This window comes from Schistocerca gregaria, chromosome 4 (genome assembly GCF_023897955.1).
Source record: "Schistocerca gregaria isolate iqSchGreg1 chromosome 4, iqSchGreg1.2, whole genome shotgun sequence".
Classification (NCBI taxonomy): Eukaryota; Metazoa; Arthropoda; class Insecta; order Orthoptera; family Acrididae; genus Schistocerca; species Schistocerca gregaria.
In genome coordinates, this window is record NC_064923.1 from 658,984,178 (window position 1) to 659,008,332 (window position 24,155).

The 24,155-nt window shown below is 42.5% G+C and overlaps 1 protein-coding gene across 1 annotated transcript in view; it reads left to right on the plus strand.

The window, feature by feature from the left end:
* Positions 1-24,155, plus strand: part of LOC126268026 (juvenile hormone esterase-like) — a 530,118-nt gene that overhangs the window by 471,678 nt on the left and 34,285 nt on the right. Inside the window, exon 12 of the mRNA XM_049973445.1 lies at positions 11,130-11,315. Coding sequence (XP_049829402.1) covers positions 11,130-11,311 — 182 coding nt within the window. The 3' untranslated portion in view covers positions 11,312-11,315. The remainder of the gene's footprint in view (positions 1-11,129; positions 11,316-24,155) is intronic.

Here is a 24,155-nt window from a genome sequence, read left to right on the forward strand (position 1 = left end):
ATCCCGTGCGACCCAACGTGCTCTAGAAGGTGTAAGTCAACTACCCTGGCCAGCAAGATCTCCGGATCTGTCCCCCATTGAGCATGTTTGAGACTGGATGAAGTGTCGTCTCACGCGGTCTGCACGTCCAGCACGAACGCTGGTCCAACTGGGGCGCCAGGTGGAAATGGCATGGCAAGCCATTCCACAGGACTACATCCAGCATCTCTACGATCATCTCCATGGGAGAATAGCAGCCTGCATTGCTGCGAAAGGTGGATATACACTGTACTAGTGCCGACATTGTGCATGCTCTGTTGCCTGTGTCTATGTGCCTGTGGTTCTGTCAGTGTGATCATGTGATGTATCTGACCCCAGGAATGTGTCAATAAAGTTTCCCCTTCCTGGGACAATGAATTCACGGTGTTCTTATTTCAATTTCCAGGAGTGTAGATTCTTTTGCAGAAAGGAAAGCATGCCATGTAAAGCTGTAGCAAGATTAGAGAGAAAAAAATGCTAGGAGCTAAGGTTTGAAGAAATGTGTAATTTCTTGCTTATCTCTTGTCAATATTGGTTTTATATATCCTATATTTAATTTTATGTTACACAAAAAAGCAAATTATTAGCTATTAGGCAATAAAGAGTTCAGATATTTTGAAGAGTTCTTGTTCTCTCGATTACAAATAAACCATCCGCTATTAATTGTGAGATTTTTTTGAAGGAGGGGCAGGCTGTCAAGCCAGCCAACTGGAAGCAGGAGAGGCACCACAGGACATTTCAATTTCCACTCTCCTGAATATAGTTTGGACGTGCGGTAGAAAAATGCTTTATGAAGAGGTGTGGCACTGCATTATGGCATACTTAAGACCAAATAATATGTCTTACATTTCCTCAAATACATATGTTTTATGTTTCAGACTTTTCAGAAAGATGTGTGCTACAAGATGAACGGTTCTCAAATGTTGTAGATTCAGGGCTGAAGCACAGAACAGTCTGAGCTATAGTGTGTAGACTCCACGTGACCCGTGTTTACATTTAGTGATTTTGCTGTTTCCCCTTCATTTACTCTCATGTCAAATGAAAACAAAACAGACTTCTGTGTTGGGAGCAATCAAGTGAATTAAAACACATTCATATAATTACGGAAGGCTGAAATATGTCATTAGTTTCAGATTTTATTGTATTTCCACCTTTCTGACAGTCAAGCATTAATCGTCTTGTGGAACAATGAAGTTATTTTTGTCTGTTTGCTAAAGAAATTAGGCTTTTGTTAACCTTTTCTCCAGAAGCAGTCAATGTATTTGAAATGAAATGTTTAATTCCACAGTACTGGCTAGTTTCAACTGTTCATAGCATTTCACGTGCATGTTTTCATTTTCTAGCACTTATGGCATTGTGCCATAATAAAGACCGAAATATGATATAATACAGTATCAGTGCTCCAAGAAAATTTAAATCCTGAAAATAGCACTGAAAAGTTTAATATCAGGTCAAGGTCTATTTCATTGGGAATCTGGACGTATAAATGTGCCCTTTAGGTATGCACTTAAAATGTGCACCTTTTAATATGGTTCACGAAGTTCCGATGCTCTTGCAATATCCTCTGATGTCTTGTTTCTTTTACGACAACATATGATCTTTCAATGTTTTACATGTACGTACATAAGGGCTTCCTACATCATGATAGCTACCCAAGCATGGTGTTGCCTGTTATCTGCACTCTCTGGCAACTGCTGAAACGAACCTATTTCTAACAGGTTGCGGGAAAATATTGTGAATGGTGGTTTGAAAAGCATTGCTTTCAAAGTAAATATCCTTTTACATAAGTTGAGCTATGTGCAAGAATGTACCATGAATTTATTAAATCACAGAGCGTTTGACTCTCATTTAAAAATCAACTCTTTGATGACAAGCCATTTAGAAGAATTTCGAACCATGAAGATCAGACATTTATGTCATTATTAAAAAATTTACTGGCACATTTGTGTGATATATCTTAAGGTGTAACACATGCAAAAAAGAGCAACAGTATATGAGAAAGCTTAGCTTCTCTTGCAGCTTGAAACCAATATTATATGTGAAAGCTTTGCTTTTCATGTAGCAACACTATGTATATTAATTTAAACTTTCTCTATTTGTTTGTTTGTGCTACATAACACTGATGTTGCTGTTGGCTGACTACATCACGTGTCCTATGCTCTGAATATCCGCTGTCATCGGCTGGCAAGATCACACGACATAAGCTACAAACGGCTTAAAAAAGTGCATCGAAATCTCGTTTTCAATGTTTCGGAAAGTACATGCGGTGTTTTGTGGAATTCCAATGTGTGCTGTCGTAATACAAAAATACACAGCATACATGTTGCTGCACAGCAAAGATATTTCCAAAAGGTTTTTTTTTCCCCCTGAGTTTTTTTTTTCTAAAGTGCCAGGAAATTGTACGTCCATGTATAAAACCATAACCATTCAAAGGATTGATAAGGGAAAATACACTGTCACCTGGGAGAAAATGTATTTTTAACTGGGAAATCCGGGAAAAATCCGGGAATTTTTTTTCCTTGTGCATGTATACATCCTGTAATTACCACTGCCAGCCCTCCTACTAGACACAAGATTAGATTCCTCAACCCCATCAAGTTGTGCATGGCCTGGCAGCAAATTAACGAACATCTGGGGGCAGGCACCTTACAGCCATTGGACAGCAATTGGTCTTCACTAATTCACCTCGTCACCAAACACGACGGTTCTTTGCAAATATGTAGTGATTACAGTCGTCACACTGTCATGGACAATTACCCCATGTCAAACGTAAATGATTTCACTCATATGTTATCAGGCGCCACAATCTGCAGTGTGATTGACAGCAAACGTGCTTATAACCAGATTCCCATAGCACCGGAAGACGTTCCAAAGACTGCAATCATCACACCACTCGGTTTGGTCCAGAACAGTTTCATGCCATTTGGTTTAAAGAATTTGGCATAAACGTGGCAACATCTCATTGACTCAGTCTTACGACAATTCAGGTTCTGCTTCGCATACCTGGATGACATAGTCATTTTCAGCAAATTGACTGTAGACCATGAAGATCATTTATTCCAGGTCCTCCAGACTTTGGTATCCAACAGTGTCGAGGTCAACAAAGAAAAATTCCAATTGTGTCAGTCTTCTGGGACATTTCTGGGTTACACTGTCTCTGCAGATGGAATGCAGCCTCCCAAATCCTGCATGCAGGCTATCACATCACTGCCACCCCCCAGCTATGTACAAAGAATGCAGATGTTTCCTAGGTACTACAAACTACTACCACCGTCATCTACCCTCTGCTACCACCATGCAGGCCCCGCTGATGGATTGCTCTCTGGCAAACAGACTTTGGGCGTTAAACCAGTCCATTGGACTGAACCCTTGCTAGAGGCTTTCAGGGTTCTTAAATCAGCTTTAGCTCATGCAGCCGTACTCGCCCACCCTGATCTGTGTGCTGATTTGTTCATCACTACGGACACAAGCCTGTTATCTGCACTCTCTGGCAACTGCTGAAACGAACCTATTTCTAACAGGTTGCGGGAAAATATTGCGAATGGTGGTTTGAAAAGCATTGCTTTCAAAGTAAATATCCTTTTACATAAGTTGAGCTATGTGCAAGAATGTACCATGAATTTATTAAATCACAGAGCGTTTGACTCTCATTTAAAAATCAACTCTTTGATGACAAGCCATTTAGAAGAATTTCGAACCATGAAGATCAGACATTTATGTCATTATTAAAAAATTTACTGGCACATTTGTGTGATATATCTTAAGGTGTAACACATGCAAAAAAGAGCAACAGTATATGAGAAAGCTTAGCTTCTCTTGCAGCTTGAAACCAATATTATATGTGAAAGCTTTGCTTTTCATGTAGCAACACTATGTATATTAATTTAAACTTTCTCTATTTGTTTGTTTGTGCTACATAACACTGATGTTGCTGTTGGCTGACTACATCACGTGTCCTATGCTCTGAATATCCGCTGTCATCGGCTGGCAAGATCACACGACATAAGCTACAAACGGCTTAAAAAAGTGCATCGAAATCTCGTTTTCAATGTTTCGGAAAGTACATGCGGTGTTTTGTGGAATTCCAATGTGTGCTGTCGTAATACAAAAATACACAGCATACATGTTGCTGCACAGCAAAGATATTTCCAAAAGGTTTTTTTTTCCCCCTGAGTTTTTTTTTCTAAAGTGCCAGGAAATTGTACGTCCATGTATAAAACCATAACCATTCAAAGGATTGATAAGGGAAAATACACTGTCACCTGGGAGAAAATGTATTTTTAACTGGGAAATCCGGGAAAAATCCGGGAAAAATCCGGGAATTTTTTTTCCTTGTGCATGTATACATCCTGTAATTACCACTGCCAGCCCTCCTACTAGACACAAGATTAGATTCCTCAACCCCATCAAGTTGTGCATGGCCTGGCAGCAAATTAACGAACATCTGGGGGCAGGCACCTTACAGCCATTGGACAGCAATTGGTCTTCACTAATTCACCTCGTCACCAAACACGACGGTTCTTTGCAAATATGTAGTGATTACAGACGTCACACTGTCATGGACAATTACCCCATGTCAAACGTAAATGATTTCACTCATATGTTATCAGGCGCCACAATCTGCAGTGTGATTGACAGCAAACGTGCTTATAACCAGATTCCCATAGCACCGGAAGACGTTCCAAAGACTGCAATCATCACACCACTCGGTTTGGTCCAGAACAGTTTCATGCCATTTGGTTTAAAGAATTTGGCATAAACGTGGCAACATCTCATTGACTCAGTCTTACGACAATTCAGGTTCTGCTTCGCATACCTGGATGACATAGTCATTTTCAGCAAATTGACTGTAGACCATGAAGATCATTTATTCCAGGTCCTCCAGACTTTGGTATCCAACAGTGTCGAGGTCAACAAAGAAAAATTCCAATTGTGTCAGTCTTCTGGGACATTTCTGGGTTACACTGTCTCTGCAGATGGAATGCAGCCTCCCAAATCCTGCATGCAGGCTATCACATCACTGCCACCCCCCAGCTATGTACAAAGAATGCAGATGTTTCCTAGGTACTACAAACTACTACCACCGTCATCTACCCTCTGCTACCACCATGCAGGCCCCGCTGATGGATTGCTCTCTGGCAAACAGACTTTGGGCGTTAAACCAGTCCATTGGACTGAACCCTTGCTAGAGGCTTTCAGGGTTCTTAAATCAGCTTTAGCTCATGCAGCCGTACTCGCCCACCCTGATCTGTGTGCTGATTTGTTCATCACTACGGACACAAGCGACATCGCGGTCGAGGCAGTATTACAACAGAGCAAAGGTGACACAGATTCACCACTTCATTTCTTTTCCAATAAACTGTCTACAGCACAGAAGAAATATTCCGCTTTTGATAGAGAGCTTCTGCCGGTGTACGAGGCCATCAAACATTTCCACACCGACATCGAGGGCCGTCATTCTTACTTATCACAAACCACTGGCAGATGCCTTCTGCAACCCACCAGAAGATCCTCCCCCCTCCCAATGCTTCCACCACTTCGACCTGGTCTCTCAATTTACTACAGACGTACGCTACATCAAAGTCATGGAGAACATCCCTGCTGATTTCCTCTCACGAATCAATGCCGTTTCAAGTATGGTCGATTTATCCGACCTCACTGCTCTACAGGGTCTGGTCAAGGACCCACAGCCTTTGCTCATGTTTACCAAGGCTAAGTTCCCTGGCATGTTGGACTAAATGTGGTGGGGATTCTGCTACAGGCATTCTGCGGCCTTTGCTCCCGACCACGCTGCACCAACAAGTTTTCAACGCCTTGCATAATCTCACCCACCCTGGCATCTGGGTCACTACTTGCCTCGTCACTGAGCGTTTAGTGTGGAAAGATGTGAAATGGGACTGTCAAACATGGGCATGAAGCTACATTTCCTGTCAACAAAACAAAATAGGACATTACACCTCTCCACCACTCGGCAAGTTTGACATCCCTAAGGAACGTTTCTGTTATGTACATATCAACCTTATCGGTCCCCTCCCTTCGTTGGAGGGCCACAGGTATATCCTGTCCACAATAAACTGAATGTCTCATTGGATGGTAGCCATCCCCTTACTCAACATCACAGCAGAAACTGTGGCCAAAGGATTCATTTCTTCTTGGATCACTAGGTTTGGCTGTCTGTCCACCATCACAACTGACCAGGGTCGACAGTTCGAATCTGCACTTTTTTACAATTCTCTGTAATCTTTGCGGTATTAAAAAGATCCATACGACAGCCTACCACCCGCAAAGCAACAGGTTGGTGGAACAATGGCACCGCACCCTTAAAACTGCACTCAGGTGCCATGGCTGTCTCTGGTCCGTGGCACTTCCTTGGGTGTTGCTGGGTCTATGTTCTACATTTAAACCAGATTTACATAGTATGATTTCCAAATTTATTTTCGACGAAAACCCGGTTTTACCTGGGGAACTATTTCTGCCCCAAGATCTTGCGGATTCCCCCTCCTTCCCAGACTTTAGCAGAAGGATGCGTGCACACTTTAGAAACACCCAACTACACCCACCTGTCAGCCATTCCCTACCTGACACTTACATGCCGACCACACTCAGCACTTGCTCACATGTCATGCTCAGGGAAGATTCTGTCCAACAACCCTTACAACCCCTTTACCGTGGCCCCTTCCAAGATGTCTGACATTATGATAAAAGATAGCTCGCAAACTGTTTCTCTACACATGCTCAAGACTGCTTTCGTAGACTCTTGACACCTCTCTGCCATCCCAATCGGACTGCCTGAGCACATGTTCTTTCGACGAACCCACTTACAAGTCCGTTCAATCTACGTTTGGGTGTTCTCCATCCAACGAGCCACCACCGCAGTTCGCGGGTTCCTCAGGCATGCCATCATCATCCCCATTCACAGGTTTTGAAGACATTTCAGGTACCAGAGATGCGGAAGCCCCATCCTTCATTTTGCGCTGCAAGGTACCACCCGACCCCGTCATTGACATGTCAATTATGGTGTTAGATAATTGTGTGCTTGTACTGTTCACCAACAGCACAGACCCGACCCTCACCAAGGAACTCAACATCAACATGGTGCACAGCTTGTCCCTCCCACAAGAGTGCGACCCGTCATGTGTTCGAGCTTTCATTTCTTTGGACGGCTCAGTATGAATTCGGGGAATGTGTGCTCACATGCCGCCTCCTCTCCCATACCACTACTTCCAAGTTGGCTGACGCATCATCCCTCCCAGCTAGTTTTTGGATTATGAGTTGGACCGGCAGCTGCCTGCTGCACCTCTTCACACCGACCCAACGGAAATGGAACTTCCGGTCGTGTGCCTGCTGCCTCACCACTCACGCCGACGCTGACACCCACACGACCCCCAACACCCCCTCAGGGCTCATAGACCGTACTCCATACTGCGAGGGGGGGGTGAAGGGTGGGAAGGTGGGGTGGCTGCGTGGCATCGATAGGTCACATTGACCACACAAATTACAATCTTTGGAACATTAACTGCTCTGACGAGCCACCATATTTAATTCAGTCTGCCTTTGTACTTCATGCGGTGTTCATGTATATCAGTCTTTATGGTAAAATATATGTTTATATAGGAAACTTGGGAACTGTTTATTACGTATATTAAGATCCGTATCCAGAATCCCATTCATACTTTCTGAGATCGATGAACATGCATCTAGAAATGCATACTTTTGTGATAAACTAGAGGTGTTCAACATGGTGCCCAGTTGTGACAATGCACCCCTCTGGCTTCTAGCATAAGGAATGATGCACTCTTTGAACTATACCAGTCTCTGTTGTACCTACTGGTGCAGTAAAGACATGACCCTATAGTGTCTGCATGTGACATTGGCGTGGTGTAGACCAATTCCTTCCAATGTCCTGATAACCAGAATCTAGGGGATTGAGGTCTGGAGAATGAGCAAGCCAAGATGCGGGGTCCCCCTGGCCAATCCAGAGGTCCTGAAATGTCCGCATAAAGATGTTCACACACATTGTGACGAAAGTGTGCTGGTCCTTCCCATCATGCGTGAACCACATTTGTATTTGTTGCTGCAGTGACACTACCTCCACCAAGGTAGGTAATACATTATTGAGAAAGTCTAGATAATGTGCTCCATGTAACCTTTGTGGTAGTATGTATGGCCACATTACTCTGTAACCAAGTATGCCTGCCCAGCCCGCCCTGTTAGCCATGCGGTCTAACGTACTGCTTTCCAGGTGGGAAGGCATGCCAGTCCCCGGCACAAATCCACCTGATGGATTAGTGTCAAGGTCCGGTGTGCCAACCAGTCTGTGGATGGTTTTTATGATGGTTCTCCATTTGCCTCAGTGAATGTGGGCCGGTTCCCCTTATTCTGCCACAGTTACACTATGTCAGCGATTGCTGTGCAAACACTTTTTCCACATACACGTACACCATAATTACTCTACCACCCTAACATTGGGCTACACTCATCTGGTGTGAGACGTTCCCTAGGGGTCCACTGAGGGCCGAACTGCATGATAATCCTGGGTTTGGTGTGGGGCAGTGGTGGAATGAGTGAACTGCTGTAGCCTGTTGTGTGGTTGTGAACCACTGAGGGCTATGGAGGGGATGAAGCCTCTCCATCATTTCTAGGTCCTCAGTTCCATACAATACAATAAAATACAATACAATACAATGCATGCCCGTATGTTCATTGAGAATCAGTGTTGATGCCCACTTTCCCGAATTGCTTGGGGATTTACATCTGCCCATACACGCTGGTTATGGAAATTCACAACACCATCTCTTGTGAAACCTTCCTCATCAGTAAATAAAATCTTGGATGTGAACAGTGGATCTGTGGTGTAGATGATACGTGTACAGCAGTTGTTCACAAAGTAGCCCAGATAAGAAAGTGAAACACATGTTCTGCTGCTGCTAATCATTGCATACTGTTCCAATGGGTTTTTTTCCACCAAACATAGCACATGCTCCTCCATGTCAGATGCACAGACTGTGTAGGACCTTCCACTGTGAGTCTTCTGAGGTGTAAGGCTACCTATGTCCCTCAGATGCTGGAAGTCTGCCAAATAGCTTTATCAGAGTAGAGGGAAGGGGCTCACAGGGTATGTCCACTTGCTAAACCATACCAGAATATCATACCCACCATTTCACTTCTCATGTGGTAGGCTTCCATGCTAAAAAGTGGCAGAAGAGATGTACGACACTATTTGTATGTACAAACAGTACAGTAAAAGTAAACACATAAGTGAATCCATGTTTGCGAGAAGTAAATCACCATTATACATACCCAGGCTTGGCAGCATTGTACAATAAGGCACACAAACAAGACGAAAACTAACATAGGGTACAACATGACTAGAACCACACAACAGACTGCAGTCCACCTAAGGGTAGGTAGATTTCTGTGAGTAAGACAGCATAATATCCAGCTGACACATTTGACAGAGCACCAATGCAATGACTGTGCTAATATCCACAACCAGTAGTCACACAGCCCTTCCTCTGAACATATGTTTATCTCAGAAAGTATGCATATCTGGACACATGTTTTCTGGACTTATTTTTCTTGTTTTGATGAGTACTAGCACCTGTCAAATTATTCAACACTTTCTTTCTTTTCTTACACACTGTGTATCTATATGAAGCCCATCCTGATTAATGTTTTGAAATATTTGGGTACCTATAGAGAACTAGATTAAAGCTGAAAAATTAGAAGGGAAAAAATTATTATTAACAGAATCATAAGCCACGTCTGTTTCAAATAGATTATATAATGGTCAGACAGAGATTTAGGAACCAGGTTTTAAATTGTAAGACATTTCCAGGGGCAGATGTGGACTCTGACCACAATCTATTGGTTATGAACTGTAGATTAAAACTAAAGAAACTGCAAAAAGGTGGTAATTTGAGAAGATGGGACCTGGATAATCTGACAGAACCAGAGGTGTAGAGAGTTTCAGGGAGAACATTAGGGAACGATTGACAATAATTGGGGAAAGAAATACAGCAGAAGAAGAGTGGGTAGCTTTGAGAGATGAAATAGTGAAGACAGCAGAGGACCAAGTAGGTAAAAAGTTGAGGGCTAATAGAAATCCTTGGGTAACTGAAGAAATATGAAATTTAATTGATGAAAGGAGAAAATACAAAAAAGCAGTAAATGAAGCAGGCAAAAAGGAATACAAACATCTCAAAAATGAGATTGACAGGAAGTGCAAAATAGATGGAATGTAGTTGAATTACGTCAGGTGATGCTGAGGGAATTAGATTAGGAAATGAGGCACTTAAAGTAGTAAAGGAGTTTTGCTATTTGGGGAGAAAAATAACTGATGATGGTCGGAGTAGAGAGGATATAAAATGCAGACTGGCAATAGCAAGGAAATCGTTTCTGAAGAAGAGAAATTTGTTAACATCAAGTATAGATTTAAGTGTCAGGAAGTCGTTTCTGAAAGTATTTGTATGGAGTGTAGCCATGTATGGAAGTGAAACGTGGACAAAACTAGTTTAGACAAAAAGAGAATAGAAGCTTTCGAAATATGGTGCTACAGAAGAATGCTGAGTGTTAGATGGGTAGATCACATAACTAATGAGGAGGTACTGAATAGAATTGGAGAGAAGAGAAATTTTTGGCACAACTTGACCAGAAGAAGGGATCAATTGGTAGGACATATTCTGAGGCATCAAGGGATCACCAATTTAGTATTGGAGGGCAGCGCGGAGGGTAAAAATCATAGAGGAAGACCAAGAGATGAATACACTAAACAGATTCAGAAGGATGTAGGTTGCAGTAGGTACTGGCAGATGAAGAAGCTTGCAGAGGATAGAGTAGCATGGAGAGCTGCATCAAACTAGTCTCTGGACTGAAGACCACAACAACAACAACATTAAAACAGTAGTTGCATTTAAAGAGTTTCATTGAATTTACTCTTCACCAGTTCATCAATGTACATCACACATAAATTTCTACCTTGCTGTCAAGAGAAAATAAAATATTCTTAGTGAATATAAATATTTTGCAGTTTGACAGTGAGTTTTCATGGATGTTTTGACATTAATAAAAACATCATATTGCATCAAAATGACATTTCTTAATATCTGCAGATGCCGAGAGTCAACATTTGCAGTTCTGTTCACGTCAGACTTTTGGACATGGTCGTTTGGCTTTTTGGAATTCACTACCACTGGTAGAGAACAGTATCAGCAAGCCTGATTACAAGGAACTAGCACCCCATTTGGTTCTTCTGTTGTCTACAGACAATATCCTTCCAGGCTACTGGTTCTGAAAAGGTGAGACTGCTAAAACATTTTAATTATTTTAGAACTTATTTCTCCATATAGTTCCTACAATTCTGAAACAATTAACATAGCTATGGAAGAAATAATGGGCATTAAAAGTGCCCCATCTGCTAGTAAGTACTGAGAATATATTTATATTGGTAGAATGAATAATAAAGATTCTGCTCTTAAAATCATCGACCAACATCATACTTAATTCATCTCTAGTGAGTGCATGCAGAATAATGTAGCCTAGTGAGTGCATGCAGAATAATGTGGCTGGTGCAATCAATCAGCTGGGCACATGTGGGGAGAGCAGTAGTGCTGGTGGGTACAAGCAGGTGCTGTACGGGAAATCCGAGTGTTGTAGGGGAAGTGCTGTTCTAAACTGAAGCCTAGGCTCACATTTTTTGTAAATATTAAGTGGAACCCCTTTTTGCCCACACTTACATGGTGAGCATTCCAAAAGATCTGTCACCTCTGCTTTGGTTAATTTCTACACTCCCCTAAAATGCAACAAAAGCAGCAATTTATTTATGCCTGGCTTGTTAACAATTTGTAGCTTTCAGAGAAGCACCATGAGTGGTAAATTTTGAAAAAACCTTCATTTCTCTTGTTACCCTATTAAAATTTGCTTCTTTTGTCAAAAGACAGTGCAGTTTACAATGTCACCTCACTAACGTGTCATGCAGGAACAGCCGTGAGAGAATTCTAAAAAAGACATCGGTTAAGCTTATTGAGGTACTGAGGAAAAATAAGGTTAATGGGTTATAAAAAATCACTTCCTTGGTTAAAAATAAATGAGTAATGTCTTCACATTTTTCATTTCACCACCTATCTATGGCCCATAAAAACTACATTCTTTAACTTAAAAAAGTCTGCAGTTTGTGGAAGAACGTGATAAATGAAGAAATGTTTTCATAATAGATATATGGCAAAATACTCTCCTCTTTGCAGGCTATCATATGCCAAAATCTCATTTCAATATCTAAAATTGTTTTCAAAATATGATGATTTTTTTGATATTTCACTCTGACTTACATCATATCAATTTTCTCAAGATATGTAACAGGCAGAGGCCTTCAACCAACTTAAAGCAAAATTCAATATTTTAGCTGAATTTCATGTGCAGCACCATATTATGTAGTATGCATCAAACATAAAATTGAAATTGTTGTGACCCCTGTTTCTCATTACAAACTTTTTCAAATTCCGTGCTGTGTCTTACTTACATGCAAATATTACATCATCTATGAGCATTAACAAAAGGATGGGCACATCATCATGAAGCTGGCATGTAAAGCAAAAATAGCGTTCTTTTATCAATTAGATTCTGTAAAATCATTTGAGAAAGAATGCAGGGCAGGCACCTTGATTCTGTAATTGATGACTGGCCAGAATGGGAGAAGACCACTGCTAGCTTCCCCTTCTGAGCAAACAAAGGACCTTGCCTAGCACTTTGGACAAAAACTGGTCACAGTGCACTGGCCATAGTAACCTGCTGGTACCAAAAATCCTCTAGATTGGGTATTATTCCTGACAGTAAACCATGAAAATAAATTTGAAAAAAATTGTAGTTCAGCATTATCAGCATAGTTTTATAAGCATAAAGCAAAGAAAACAGAAACTTATTGAAGTATATGCACTAGCAGAATAGAAATGCAGAAAAACAATTTATTGGACTTGCCAGAACAAAACAAAATACAATCTCCAAAAGAACAACTCACTCAATCCCAACTGCGGATTGTCACAAACACAAAATGACAAATAATAATAGAAAAGACCTAACTCTTCAAGGGGAGAGAGGGGAGAGAGCACAATCAAACAAATCTACAATGTCAAGATTTTCGTCGATTATACCAAGTCCATTTGCAAGAGATTGATCAGCTAGAAGAGGCATCTGGCCATGGCTGCTGCGGTAGCAGCTCTGTATATTTCCAAGGGATGTGTCAAACTGTCCTTCACCAGCAGTGCACCGGCCTATGAAGCCCATGTAGTGGATGTATCTGCCAGAATTATTTGCGATCACATGCCTAGCATATCAAAGTAGTTCCTGGGCTAGCTGTGACCTCTGGTGAAGCGGTTCTACAGGCTCCGTGAGCAGGTAGCCATCCCTGGCAGCCTTTGGTGGAGACCTGGTGTTGTGGCCGAAATATTTGTGTTGACAACACAGACGACGTAGCTTTTCTGGTGAATAAATTCCCTGTGATGAAGGCATCCCATGCTGGCTGGACTTGAAGTGGGATGCGATGATGTCTAAAGAAGGCCACCGCAGCAGAGCTCCCCGTGCCCCCCCCCCCCCACCCCCCCCCCCCCCCCCAGGTGTAGGTGGAAAGCTCATCTCGATGTTGGGCCCCAGGGCCAACAGCAACAGGAGACCAGTAGTGGACACAGGCACAGGATCCACCTCCATGGGCATAAGGACCTCTGCCAGATGTCCGCCTGGGGTGTGACTGGTAGCAGTTGCGGAGGTGGCTGTTGGTCATGGAGAGGAGCACTGGCATCCCTGAGGGCCAACAGGTCTGGAGACGGCAGAGGAGCCAGCTTCGGACCACACTGGGTGTGAAGTTGGTTGGTGTGCTTCTGGCACACCATGCCATCGTCGAGGGTGACTGTCGCCATAGCATGACTGATGAGTGACATGACCCTGGTGGGGACCCACCAGGGACCATTCCAGGTGAACACCATTGCCCAGATCAGATCCTGTAGAGAAAAACGGGGCCATGCCAAACATGGAGGAGCTGGGCAGTAAGAAGATTGGAACAGAAGATACAAGGGGGACCGAGAAGGGCGGTCGTGATGTTTTTCAACTGGGGATGACCCATCCTGAACTGTGAACCACTAGGAGAGAAGAAAGGTGGTAAGGGCATCATTCAGAAGGTGTTGAAGATGCAATTTCGGCATGTGGACTTTGAATGTATGGACAAACCATATGGCTAATTCGTTAGCTGCAGGATGAAAGGAAGTAGTATGAACCAACTTGATGTCCAAGATGGTGCAGAAGAAGGTAAATTCAGCAGATGTAAATTGAGGGTCATTGTCAATCACCAACATCTCCGGAAGGCCCTCAATGGCAAAGATGTGGGAAAGAGCTTGGATGGTATGGGCAGATGTCATTGGGGACATGCGAGAGACATAAGGAAAGCCACTGCCTGCATCCACAAGCATAATTCAAGAGAAGCTCAGGAACGGGCCTTTAAATGGGACCAAGGAGAAGGAGCAGGAGACCACAGGAACAGGCATCAAGGGGGCACCGAATGGAGCTGTTGACAAGAGGGACATGAGGCCACCATGTGAGAGAAGGCAGCGTCCACCCCCCTCCAGTAGACTTGCTGATAGGCAAGTCATTTTGTCAGGACAGTCCCCCAATGACCAATGTGCAGAAGCTCCAAGGCCCGCTGGTGGAGGAGCACAACACACCAATGATCATTTTTCATTATCACCCAAGTTGAAGAGGCCGCATCTCTGACAGATAGGTACTGGTAGTGGTGCTGGTAGGCCCAGACCTCTTGCTGCAGCAGCTGATGACAGTCTGAGCCACCTATGCTGAACGTGGTGCATCACTGTCTGGAGGGTCAGGTCATCTGCCATGCGCTGTGTGACTAGATTGGAATCTAGCAGCAAATCAGCTACTGCCTCAGCAGCAGCATCATCCAGGTGGAAACAGGAAATCATGACAGTATCGAACTCAGGGTCGGCACCCATCGGGAGAGAAGATCCACGTTGGCATGGAGAGCTGTGGCCCAAAAATGGATGCTGTAGGAATATAACACGAGGAACTAGGCCCAGTGCTGGAGGCAGTGAGCAGTCCTCGTGGGGATGGTGGACATAGCACTGAACAACAAGACCAAAGGCTTGTGATCAGTGTTTAAGGTGAAGTGACAGCCATAGATGAAATCCTGGAATTTCTTAAACCCAAAGCTGATGGCCAAGGCCTCCTTGTCAATTTGGCTGTAGTTACGCTAAGCCAGGGATAGTGTTTTGGAGACAAAGGCCACCATACTCTCGACTTCATCAATGATATGAGACAAGATAGCCCTCACACCATAGTCTGGCGCATCGGCAGCCAAGGTGAGAGGCTTGGTAGGGTCATAAGGGACAAGGCAAGCCAGCGTCAGGAGAGAAGACTTGAGAAGTGGAATGCCCTATCTCAAGCAGGCGACCAGTCCCAGGTAACATTCTTATGGAGGAGGTGGTGGAGGGGTTCCGCCAGAGCCACAGCATGTGGAATAAAATGGCGGTAGTAATGGAGTTGACCCAGGACTGACTTTAGCTGGGAGATGTCCTTCAGGGCTGGCAGCTGCTGATTACTGGGGCGTCAGTCGAGTGCCATTATCTCTCAAAACATGGCTGAGGTAGGTCACCTGAGGATAAAAAAAGATATTTCTCCTTGTTTCAACATTAGCCAGCATCCTGAAGAGCATGGAAGAGGTGCTGGAGATTTCAGGCCAAGTCCAAGGTGGAGATGCGAGCAACTAAGATGTCATCAAGGCAGTTAACCATCCCCAGAATGTCTCTTGTGAATGTTTCCAAATAGCACTGGAAGATGGCCGGAGCACTGGTGACCCTGAACAGGAGGCGGTTGTAATGGAAGAGCCCAAAAGGGGTATTGATTACCAAGATTGTTTTCGACAACTCATCCGTAGGCAACTGGAGGTAGGCTTCCCGCAGTTCAGTTTTGGCACACACCTTGCCACCAGCCAAGCAGAACAGGATGTTATCAACCTTGAGTATAGGATAGGAGTCAATAACAAACTGAGTGTTGACAGTGACCTTAAGATCCCCACAAATGCGAAGAGATCCATTCAGCTTCTCAAGGACCATGATGGGTACAGCCCAATGACTATTGGGGACCGAGATCAGGATGCCCTCAGCCTCTGGGCGACGAAGTTTCTGCTGTAGATTGTCATAGAGGGCAAACAGTACTGAGCTAGCCTTTTGGAACTTCAGGACTACTGAGGGGAGGAGTTCGATGTGGGCTTCGAACCTGAAGGCCCCCAGAGATGTGGCAGAGAACACATCTGGGAGGTCATCCAGAAGCTGCTGCAAGTGATTGTCTGCCGATAATGACTGGACAGCTGTGTCCAAGCCATATACCTCGACGGCCAGTAAGGGATAAAGATCCATTCCCAATAAGTTGGTGGCCTTGGGGGCAGCCAAGACCAAAACCCGAGCTGTGACATCGTGAGTGAGGTACTTGACCCAAGCCAAGAACCACCCCTGCAGTTGGATGACGTCGTTGCTGTAGCTCTTCAGGGAAGTATGGAATGGACGAAGAAACGATGAACCCAACTGACAGTGGGAATCCCCATCAATGATGGTGGTGGAGGAGCCCGTATACACTTGAAAAGGGAGAGGAGTGCTGTCCACCCACACAGTCAGAGTGATGGTTCTGTCGTGTGCACAAAACTGACTGCACGAAGGAAATTGGTGGCAGCAGGTCCGTCTCATCCGTGGAGTCAGCGGTGTCCAAAGCAGTGTGGTCCATGGTCATCAATGACAACCGACAGACCTCAGCTTTGTGACCCTGCTTTCCACAGGTCAAATGGGTCACCCTCCAGAAGTGGCAATCTTCCTCTGATGTGTGACAAAGCATTGACTACAGGAGGGCAACCATTGTCACTGCTGCTGCTGCCACCATTGGCACAGGTGGGGACCAGCACTCTGGTCCTGGAGGGTTGGTGCAGCCTTAGGAGGTGGCCTCCGGCACTGTTGCGGTGATGTGAACTGGCATCACAGGGGGCGAGGGGCGAAGACCTGCGCCGGGGACTGCAGTGTGGAAGCAGAGCAAAAGAACTGCTCATAAGCACAGGTAATGGATAAAAAGGTGTCTAAAGAGGGATCTTTCAGCTTCAGAAGATGAGTTCATAAGGTATCATCCAGGGCAGAGAGAAGAATCATATCATGAATGAATGCAGAACCATAAGGCTGCTTGCAGTGGGTGTTGCCACAGAAAAAGTGACAGTTACAGGAGAGACTTTGCAGCATAGCAATCTATTCCCTCTACGACTGCACGGGAAGCTTCTGACAACAGATGAACTTGTGACGTGCCGCCACCGTGTGGATCTGAGAGTCAAAATAATCCAAGGGGCTAGAAGTCAACGCCTCACAGGAGAGAGCATGAAGTTCTGTATTGAGATGCAACTGTTGCAGAAGGTGATAAACTCCTGGGCCCACAAAGGCGAGAAAAAATGCATGATGCTGAACATTACCAGTGACATCATGAGCAGTAAAGGTTTGTTCCAGATGAGCCATATAGTTGACCCCAGGGCTCAATGGATTTGTTGAACTTGGGAAACACAGGGGGTGTGGCACAGAGCCCCAAAAGCTGAGAAGCTGTGTGGTGCCAATATGAATTATTAAATCTGAAGGAAAAGTTCTTCAAAAGGAGCTTGCAAGATCACTTATGAATGTTGGCAAAGAAGGCAATTTCCCTGTCCTGGAACACTGTTGTAACTATTTCTCTTCATGAGGCAGTAGACAGGCAGAACATAAAGAACTGTAGGTCCATCAGCTTCCAGTACATTATACACAAGATATTCACTACAATTTGCACAAACCATGTAGAAAAAAAAATAGATCTTAAATAGGTAAAGGAGAAATCTGATTTAGATGTGAATACAGCACAATAGACCATTTTCATAACGTGAATGGAATTATATAACAGAGAAATCTACATGAATTGTCACTTGGCTGACAAGGAGAATCTGTATCACCAACATATTTTTGCAGTGTGCTTTGTACTGGGGAAACAAAGAAGGAATGGCCTACATATTACTGGAACTCACCTGCAAATATCTTAGTTTTACTCATGACTTTGTACTGCTTGCCTGTAGTAGAAATAAAGAATGAAGAATTAATGGAGGAACTTTAGGAGGAAGTTGTAAAATGGGTAAAAAACTTAATTAAAATAACAGTAAACTAGTATTCATTATTTCATTTTGCTGCTCATGCATTTGTCATGTTTGCAGATGTAATCATTGGATGGAAGGTCCACCTGCTGCCCAGAACGCTGTTTATACATAGATACCCAAACATGTTTCTGTACGTTTGTGCCATTGTCAGTGGCTTTGTTTATTCAGTTCTGTAAAATGTGAACGTGTTTTAATTGATGATAAATCTAGAAAAAATAGGAGCAAAAACATTTTCGGTTTTTTGTTGTCATTATCTCAATTTCATATTTTAAGATCTTGCAGGATGCTCTGTACATTATTGAGAACTGGTTGCTCATCAATTGCAACTAAATGAGGTTAATGTAGACTGAACACAACTTTATTCCACAGAAGCATTAACAAGTGGAACACAGTATTTAAGTAACACTCAACAGGAACCAATTATGTTCACAAAAAGCTGGACACATTGTGCAGCCACCTTCCAGTGTCAAACCATGCAGCCAGAGTTATTTCCATGTTTACCTTGGGATTGGCTTCAGAGATGGTGCTTGCAATGCTGATGATACTGGTATCAGTGGTTGCTCAGGAATGGATGACAGAATCCCTGATGATGGCATCAGAAGCAATGCAGGAACTGCTAGTTCAGTCACCAAGCAAGATGCCCTCGCCCATGTAGGCATGGAGAACTGTCAGCAGCAGGTGACGTGATGCCCGTTGTGGACAGGCTCGGAGGCAATGGTGTGACATGGGACATGCGGCCATCCATGTGAAGGCTAAACTGATTATAGTGCCTTGAGCAGAGGCCATCGTCCATGTGGATGTTGCAGATATGCTGCACCCTGCATCTGACATGACAACTGGACTTCATTTAGGGCAACATCTGAAACCATGCAGGCCCACAGCTGCACCTGGCTGGAAGAGGTGCAGTGGTTGCACAGGTTGATGTACAGGTGGATGGTGCAGGAGGTGTAGCAGTGTCCTCAACAGGCACCCATACAGTAGCACCGCCAAACTTTCCTCGCCAAAATGGCATGAAATGGTACAATGAGAGAAACCAATCTAAGGCAATTTCAGACAAATAGTTGGCAACATACTTTTTTCTCTGAGTTTTGGACGATTGCACTAGGCATTCTGCCTCACCATTAGATTGAAGATGAAATGGTAGGCCAAAGATGTGACAGATCGCAAGATGCCGCAAACTCTTGCAATAAAAATTGTAGACCATTATCAGACACTAACGTCATGGGCAAGCCTATGAGTGAAAAAAAATTGGACAACGCTGCAATGGTGGCACTTGTGAATGTGGAAACGCAATGAAAGACATACAGAAAATGAGAATGTCCATCAGTTATCACCAGCCAATAAACACTGAGAAATCAGCCAGCAAAATCCACATGTGTGTGGTCCCATGCATGCAATGGCCTCAGCTGGGGAGACAGTGATGGTTGGGGAGCTGCTTGGTGCATCACGCACTGTGAACAATAGGCAACCAGGCTGGTAACATCACTGGCCAAGCCAGGCCAAAACATGTCAATGGGCGACACCTTTGTGTATGATACTCACCAAAGATATACATGTAATAAATGGAGAACCTCTGAATGAAGCACTGAGGGACCACTACCTGAGAGACAGCATGATCTGTGTCTAAAAGCAGAACACTGTCCACCCAGAGAACTGATGTCAAAAGATGTAAAATTACACAGGGTTGAACATATGAGAAGGTGGTGAATCTGGCCAACCGTGTTGAATGAATGTTATGACCTGTCATGAAACGGATCTGGGGCTACAGCCTTTGTGCTGCATGTGTTAGTTACAGGAAAACTTTGCAAAGGGTTCTTCCAGGAAGTATTGGGTATGTATCCACTGTTGACTGTGTGTTCACAGAAACTTTAAAATCTCTGCAGTGGCTTAACCAGCATGATGGTTTCTTTTCTATAACTAAGGTGGTATTCACTTGATGTGATACGCTGAACAATGTCAGATTCCATGAGGTGATCTAATTCATCTTTGACTTGGTCCTTGAGTGCCACTGGAACCAGGTGGGGCCTGTTGAAGGCACGGACAACTTGGTGAGAAAGTGTGTGAAAGCTCATTAAAAGTCTGAAAATGCTTGTAAAAAAATTAATTTAATCTCCACTTACCCAAAAAGGACATCACTTATGATGAAGATGCCTAATTGTCTGTTAAAAGTACAATTTGTGGATTTTTTTGTGATATTCTACAATGCACTGTATGTAAATATTTTGTATGGGAATTATCGTATGGCCAGTTCACATAAGAATAAATTTGAAAAAAACATATGTTCTCTAGTTTTTGATAACATTTCTTATGTAATATTTGTTTGTGTGTAGATTTTAAACCCAATTTCTGGGGTCGGTTGTAGTAATTGAATTGCCCAGTTAACCATTTGCAATATCTATCTGCTCAGTCCAATGAAGCAAGCTGGGATAATTTTAATTCCCCTCTTGTTTTACCATCTGCCTCCTTATATTTGTGTTTTCACTTTTAATTATTTAACATTAGCATAGGTGAATATAATATGCATTTTCTTACAAGAGGAAGGTTGGCCCTCAGTTTTAAAGAATATAACAGCATCTCTAATTTTGTGCTAAGTTTTAGGTATGTAAGTGATTATCTAATTTATTTTGACTATTACTAGTTAGTATCTTTCATTATAGGGTGAATCAGTGATTGTATCATAACTTAAATTCTGTTGTTAATGTATAAACAAATATAAATCAGGTACTAATTATAAGCATTTGGAAGATGAAATGTTAGTAATCTTAAAGCATCTATTTGGCTCTCTTCGAAAACATGTTAGCAAAACCAGCCCTTAATTAATTCCAAATTAATTACCAGTTTTGTCAAAAGTATTGTTTATGTAACTATATTTGTTAATTTCATGATTTAAACAAATAATTTAGCCCAACCCTTGTAGAAGAAGAAACTGTAAAAGGGAACAATTTTTCAATGTATTCAGTTAATTTAATGAGTTAAGTTTTAATTGCAATTTCTGTAAATTTAACTTTGAACAATGTGTAGGTTTGGCCCCTATTATTGTGAGCATATATAAGGGCCCAATTTTTGGTCATGAGACAGTCAGTCCATGGCCGAGTTTCAGATGAGGAACCTGTGTTGGTTAGAATAACAATGCTTCAACTTAACTGTGGAATAATGTTAGCAGAGCATGGTTAGGCACTGAAAAAGATAAGTAACAGATTGTTCATAATACTTATACTATGACAACAATACATTACATGTAGCATACTAAGAAAGTGAATGTCAAGAGCAAAGATAGTCTACTCGTCATACTCAACGTATACAAACAAGAGAACCAAGGAGCCAGATTACCAATGTAACACTACCACTTAATCTGGTGACAATTTCAATTTATGTACAAGATACATGTGCTGCTCTCTGGCACATGGTTTAGTTAATACATCAGCAAGCATTTCCTTTGAGTGCAAATACTTAACAACAATCTCATTTCTTTTAACATATTTAGCCCAAACATGTTTTAATGTAGAATGCAGCACAGAATTTTGTGACAGTCTGATAGAACTCTGGTTGTTTAGGGAAAATTATTACAAGAGTTTGGTGCTTATTATTTAACAATTCACTTATTAGCAGTCTCAAATAAAGTGCCTATTTGGCTGCAGAATTCAAAGCTGCATATTCAGCTTCGGTAGTTGAGGTTGCTACATCCTTCAGTTTCTTGCTCTCCCATAAAATTGTGTTTTTCCCCAAAATAAAAACACTTCCATGTTGTGAAAACGCTGTAGTTAAATCATCTGCAAAATTCGAATCAACAAAACTAGTTATATTCAGATCCTTGAAATCTCCTTTATCAAACACAATGCCATAATCTATAGTACCATTGAGATAACGAAGCACCATTTTTGCTGCCTTCCAGTGAACACTAGTAAACTTACAGTTATACTGGCTGAAAACAATTGCTGCATAAGATATGTCAGGTCTTGTATTAGTACTGATATACAGCAAACAACCTATAAGTTCTTGATATGGCACTGGAACTTTATCACCCTGCATATCCCAAAGCTTTAATCCAGCTTCCATTGCAATTCTAACAGGAGCACAATTGACCATGTCAAAGCTTTTCGGCACATCTGCAATATAACCCTTCTGGTCAAGTTTTAAACTACCTCTCTCCCAGTTTCTGTTTGTACACATACCCATACAGGACTTTGCTTCTCCTAGGTCTTTAACTTCAAAATAATCAGACAATCCCAGATACAGCTTATCTTTCATCACACTGTTATGACACAAGACATAAAAATCATCTACATTCAAAGGAAGAATTGCAACATTTTTACCTGACCATTTAATGAATACACAATCTTCATTGGTATTTGCAACATAACCTAGATCTAAAAGAATACATTTTGCCTTTTCATTCCATTGTCTGGCTGATTGTTTAAAAGTGTAAATGGCCTTAGTTAGTTTGTAGACTTTACCTGCACTCCCTTTTAAAACAAAACCATCTGGTTGCTTCATGAGAATAGTTTCCTCCAAGTCCCCATACAGAAAAGCAGTCTTAATATCAAAAAGATAGCTCTTAAGATCAAGATTTACAGTTAAAGTAATGAGAGCTCTAAGAGTGCTATGTCTCACAACAGGTGAAAAAGTCTCACAATAATCAATCCAAATTTTTTTTGTAAACCTTTTAGCAACAAGTAGTCTAGCACGGTGGAGTGCTGTACCATCCATATTCCTAGCTTAAATACCCACTTTTTACCTACAATACTTTTATTACTCTTTGGTGGATCCACAAGTTCCCAAACATCATTGTTCTGGAAACACTTAATTTCCTCTTTCATGGCCTTTATCCAGTCTTCTTTGTCACTCCTCGACATGGCATTCTTCAAGTTCACAGGATCTTCTCCCAAAATAGAAAAATCACTTACCAAATAGATGACATAGTTCAGGTACTCCTTGGGTTTGGGTAAATGGGCTGACCTTCTGACTGGTTGGTCCTCTTCTGAAGCATCAGGGTCGATAAGCTGCACCTCAGTCTCTTCTGTGTGTGCCACAGGCTGAGCATCTGGGATGTAGTGTGGGTCTTGATCTCTGTCATTTCCTGCACTGCTGACTTCTTCTTCTTCCTATGCCTCTCCCCATTCAAGTATACTGTTTATTTGACCAGAACATGCAGTAATCTTCATTATTAACAGCTGGTGTCCTGGAATTGTCAGTCAGCACCCATTCTGCACAAAAACAACACTTCTGCTGTTCACTATTTTCTTGGAGCTCTGTGGATCAGTTAGTCTGTAACCTTTGTTCATTTAATTATAACCTACAAAAGTAAGTTCTTTAGCTTTGGCTCCCACTTCCTTCTGTTTTGAACTGGTATCTGGGGAAGAGCTCGACTACCAAACACCATTAAATGGTTCAAATGAGATACTTTTCCAGCCCATAATTCCTGTGGAGTCTTACCATTAACTGCTCTGTGTGGAACATGGTTCTTTATGTAAGCTGCTGTATGGCATGCCTCTGCCCAATACTGCTTAGGCAGACCAGATTCAAATAGTATGCGCCATGCCATCTTACAAATTGATCTGTTGGTCCTCTCCACAGCCCCATTCTGTTCTGGGCTATAGGTCACACTAATCTGATGCTCTATTCCATTCTCCCTAAGCAATAAATCAAAATTTGAATTCACAAATTCACTGCCATTGTCAGATCTAATTGATTTTATCTTTGCACCAATTCTATTTTCTACCAAAGTTTTAAACTCACAGACAAATTCAAATGTATGATCTTTACTCTTGAGAAAGTAACAGAATGTCCTTTTGGAATAATCATCCACTAGTACATACATGATGTACTTAGACATGCCATCTGACAATTGCTCCATGGGGCCACATAAATCCATATGCACAAGGCCGAGCAACTCAGATGCACATTGCCCTCCAGTCGTAGGAAATGGGAATTTTGACAC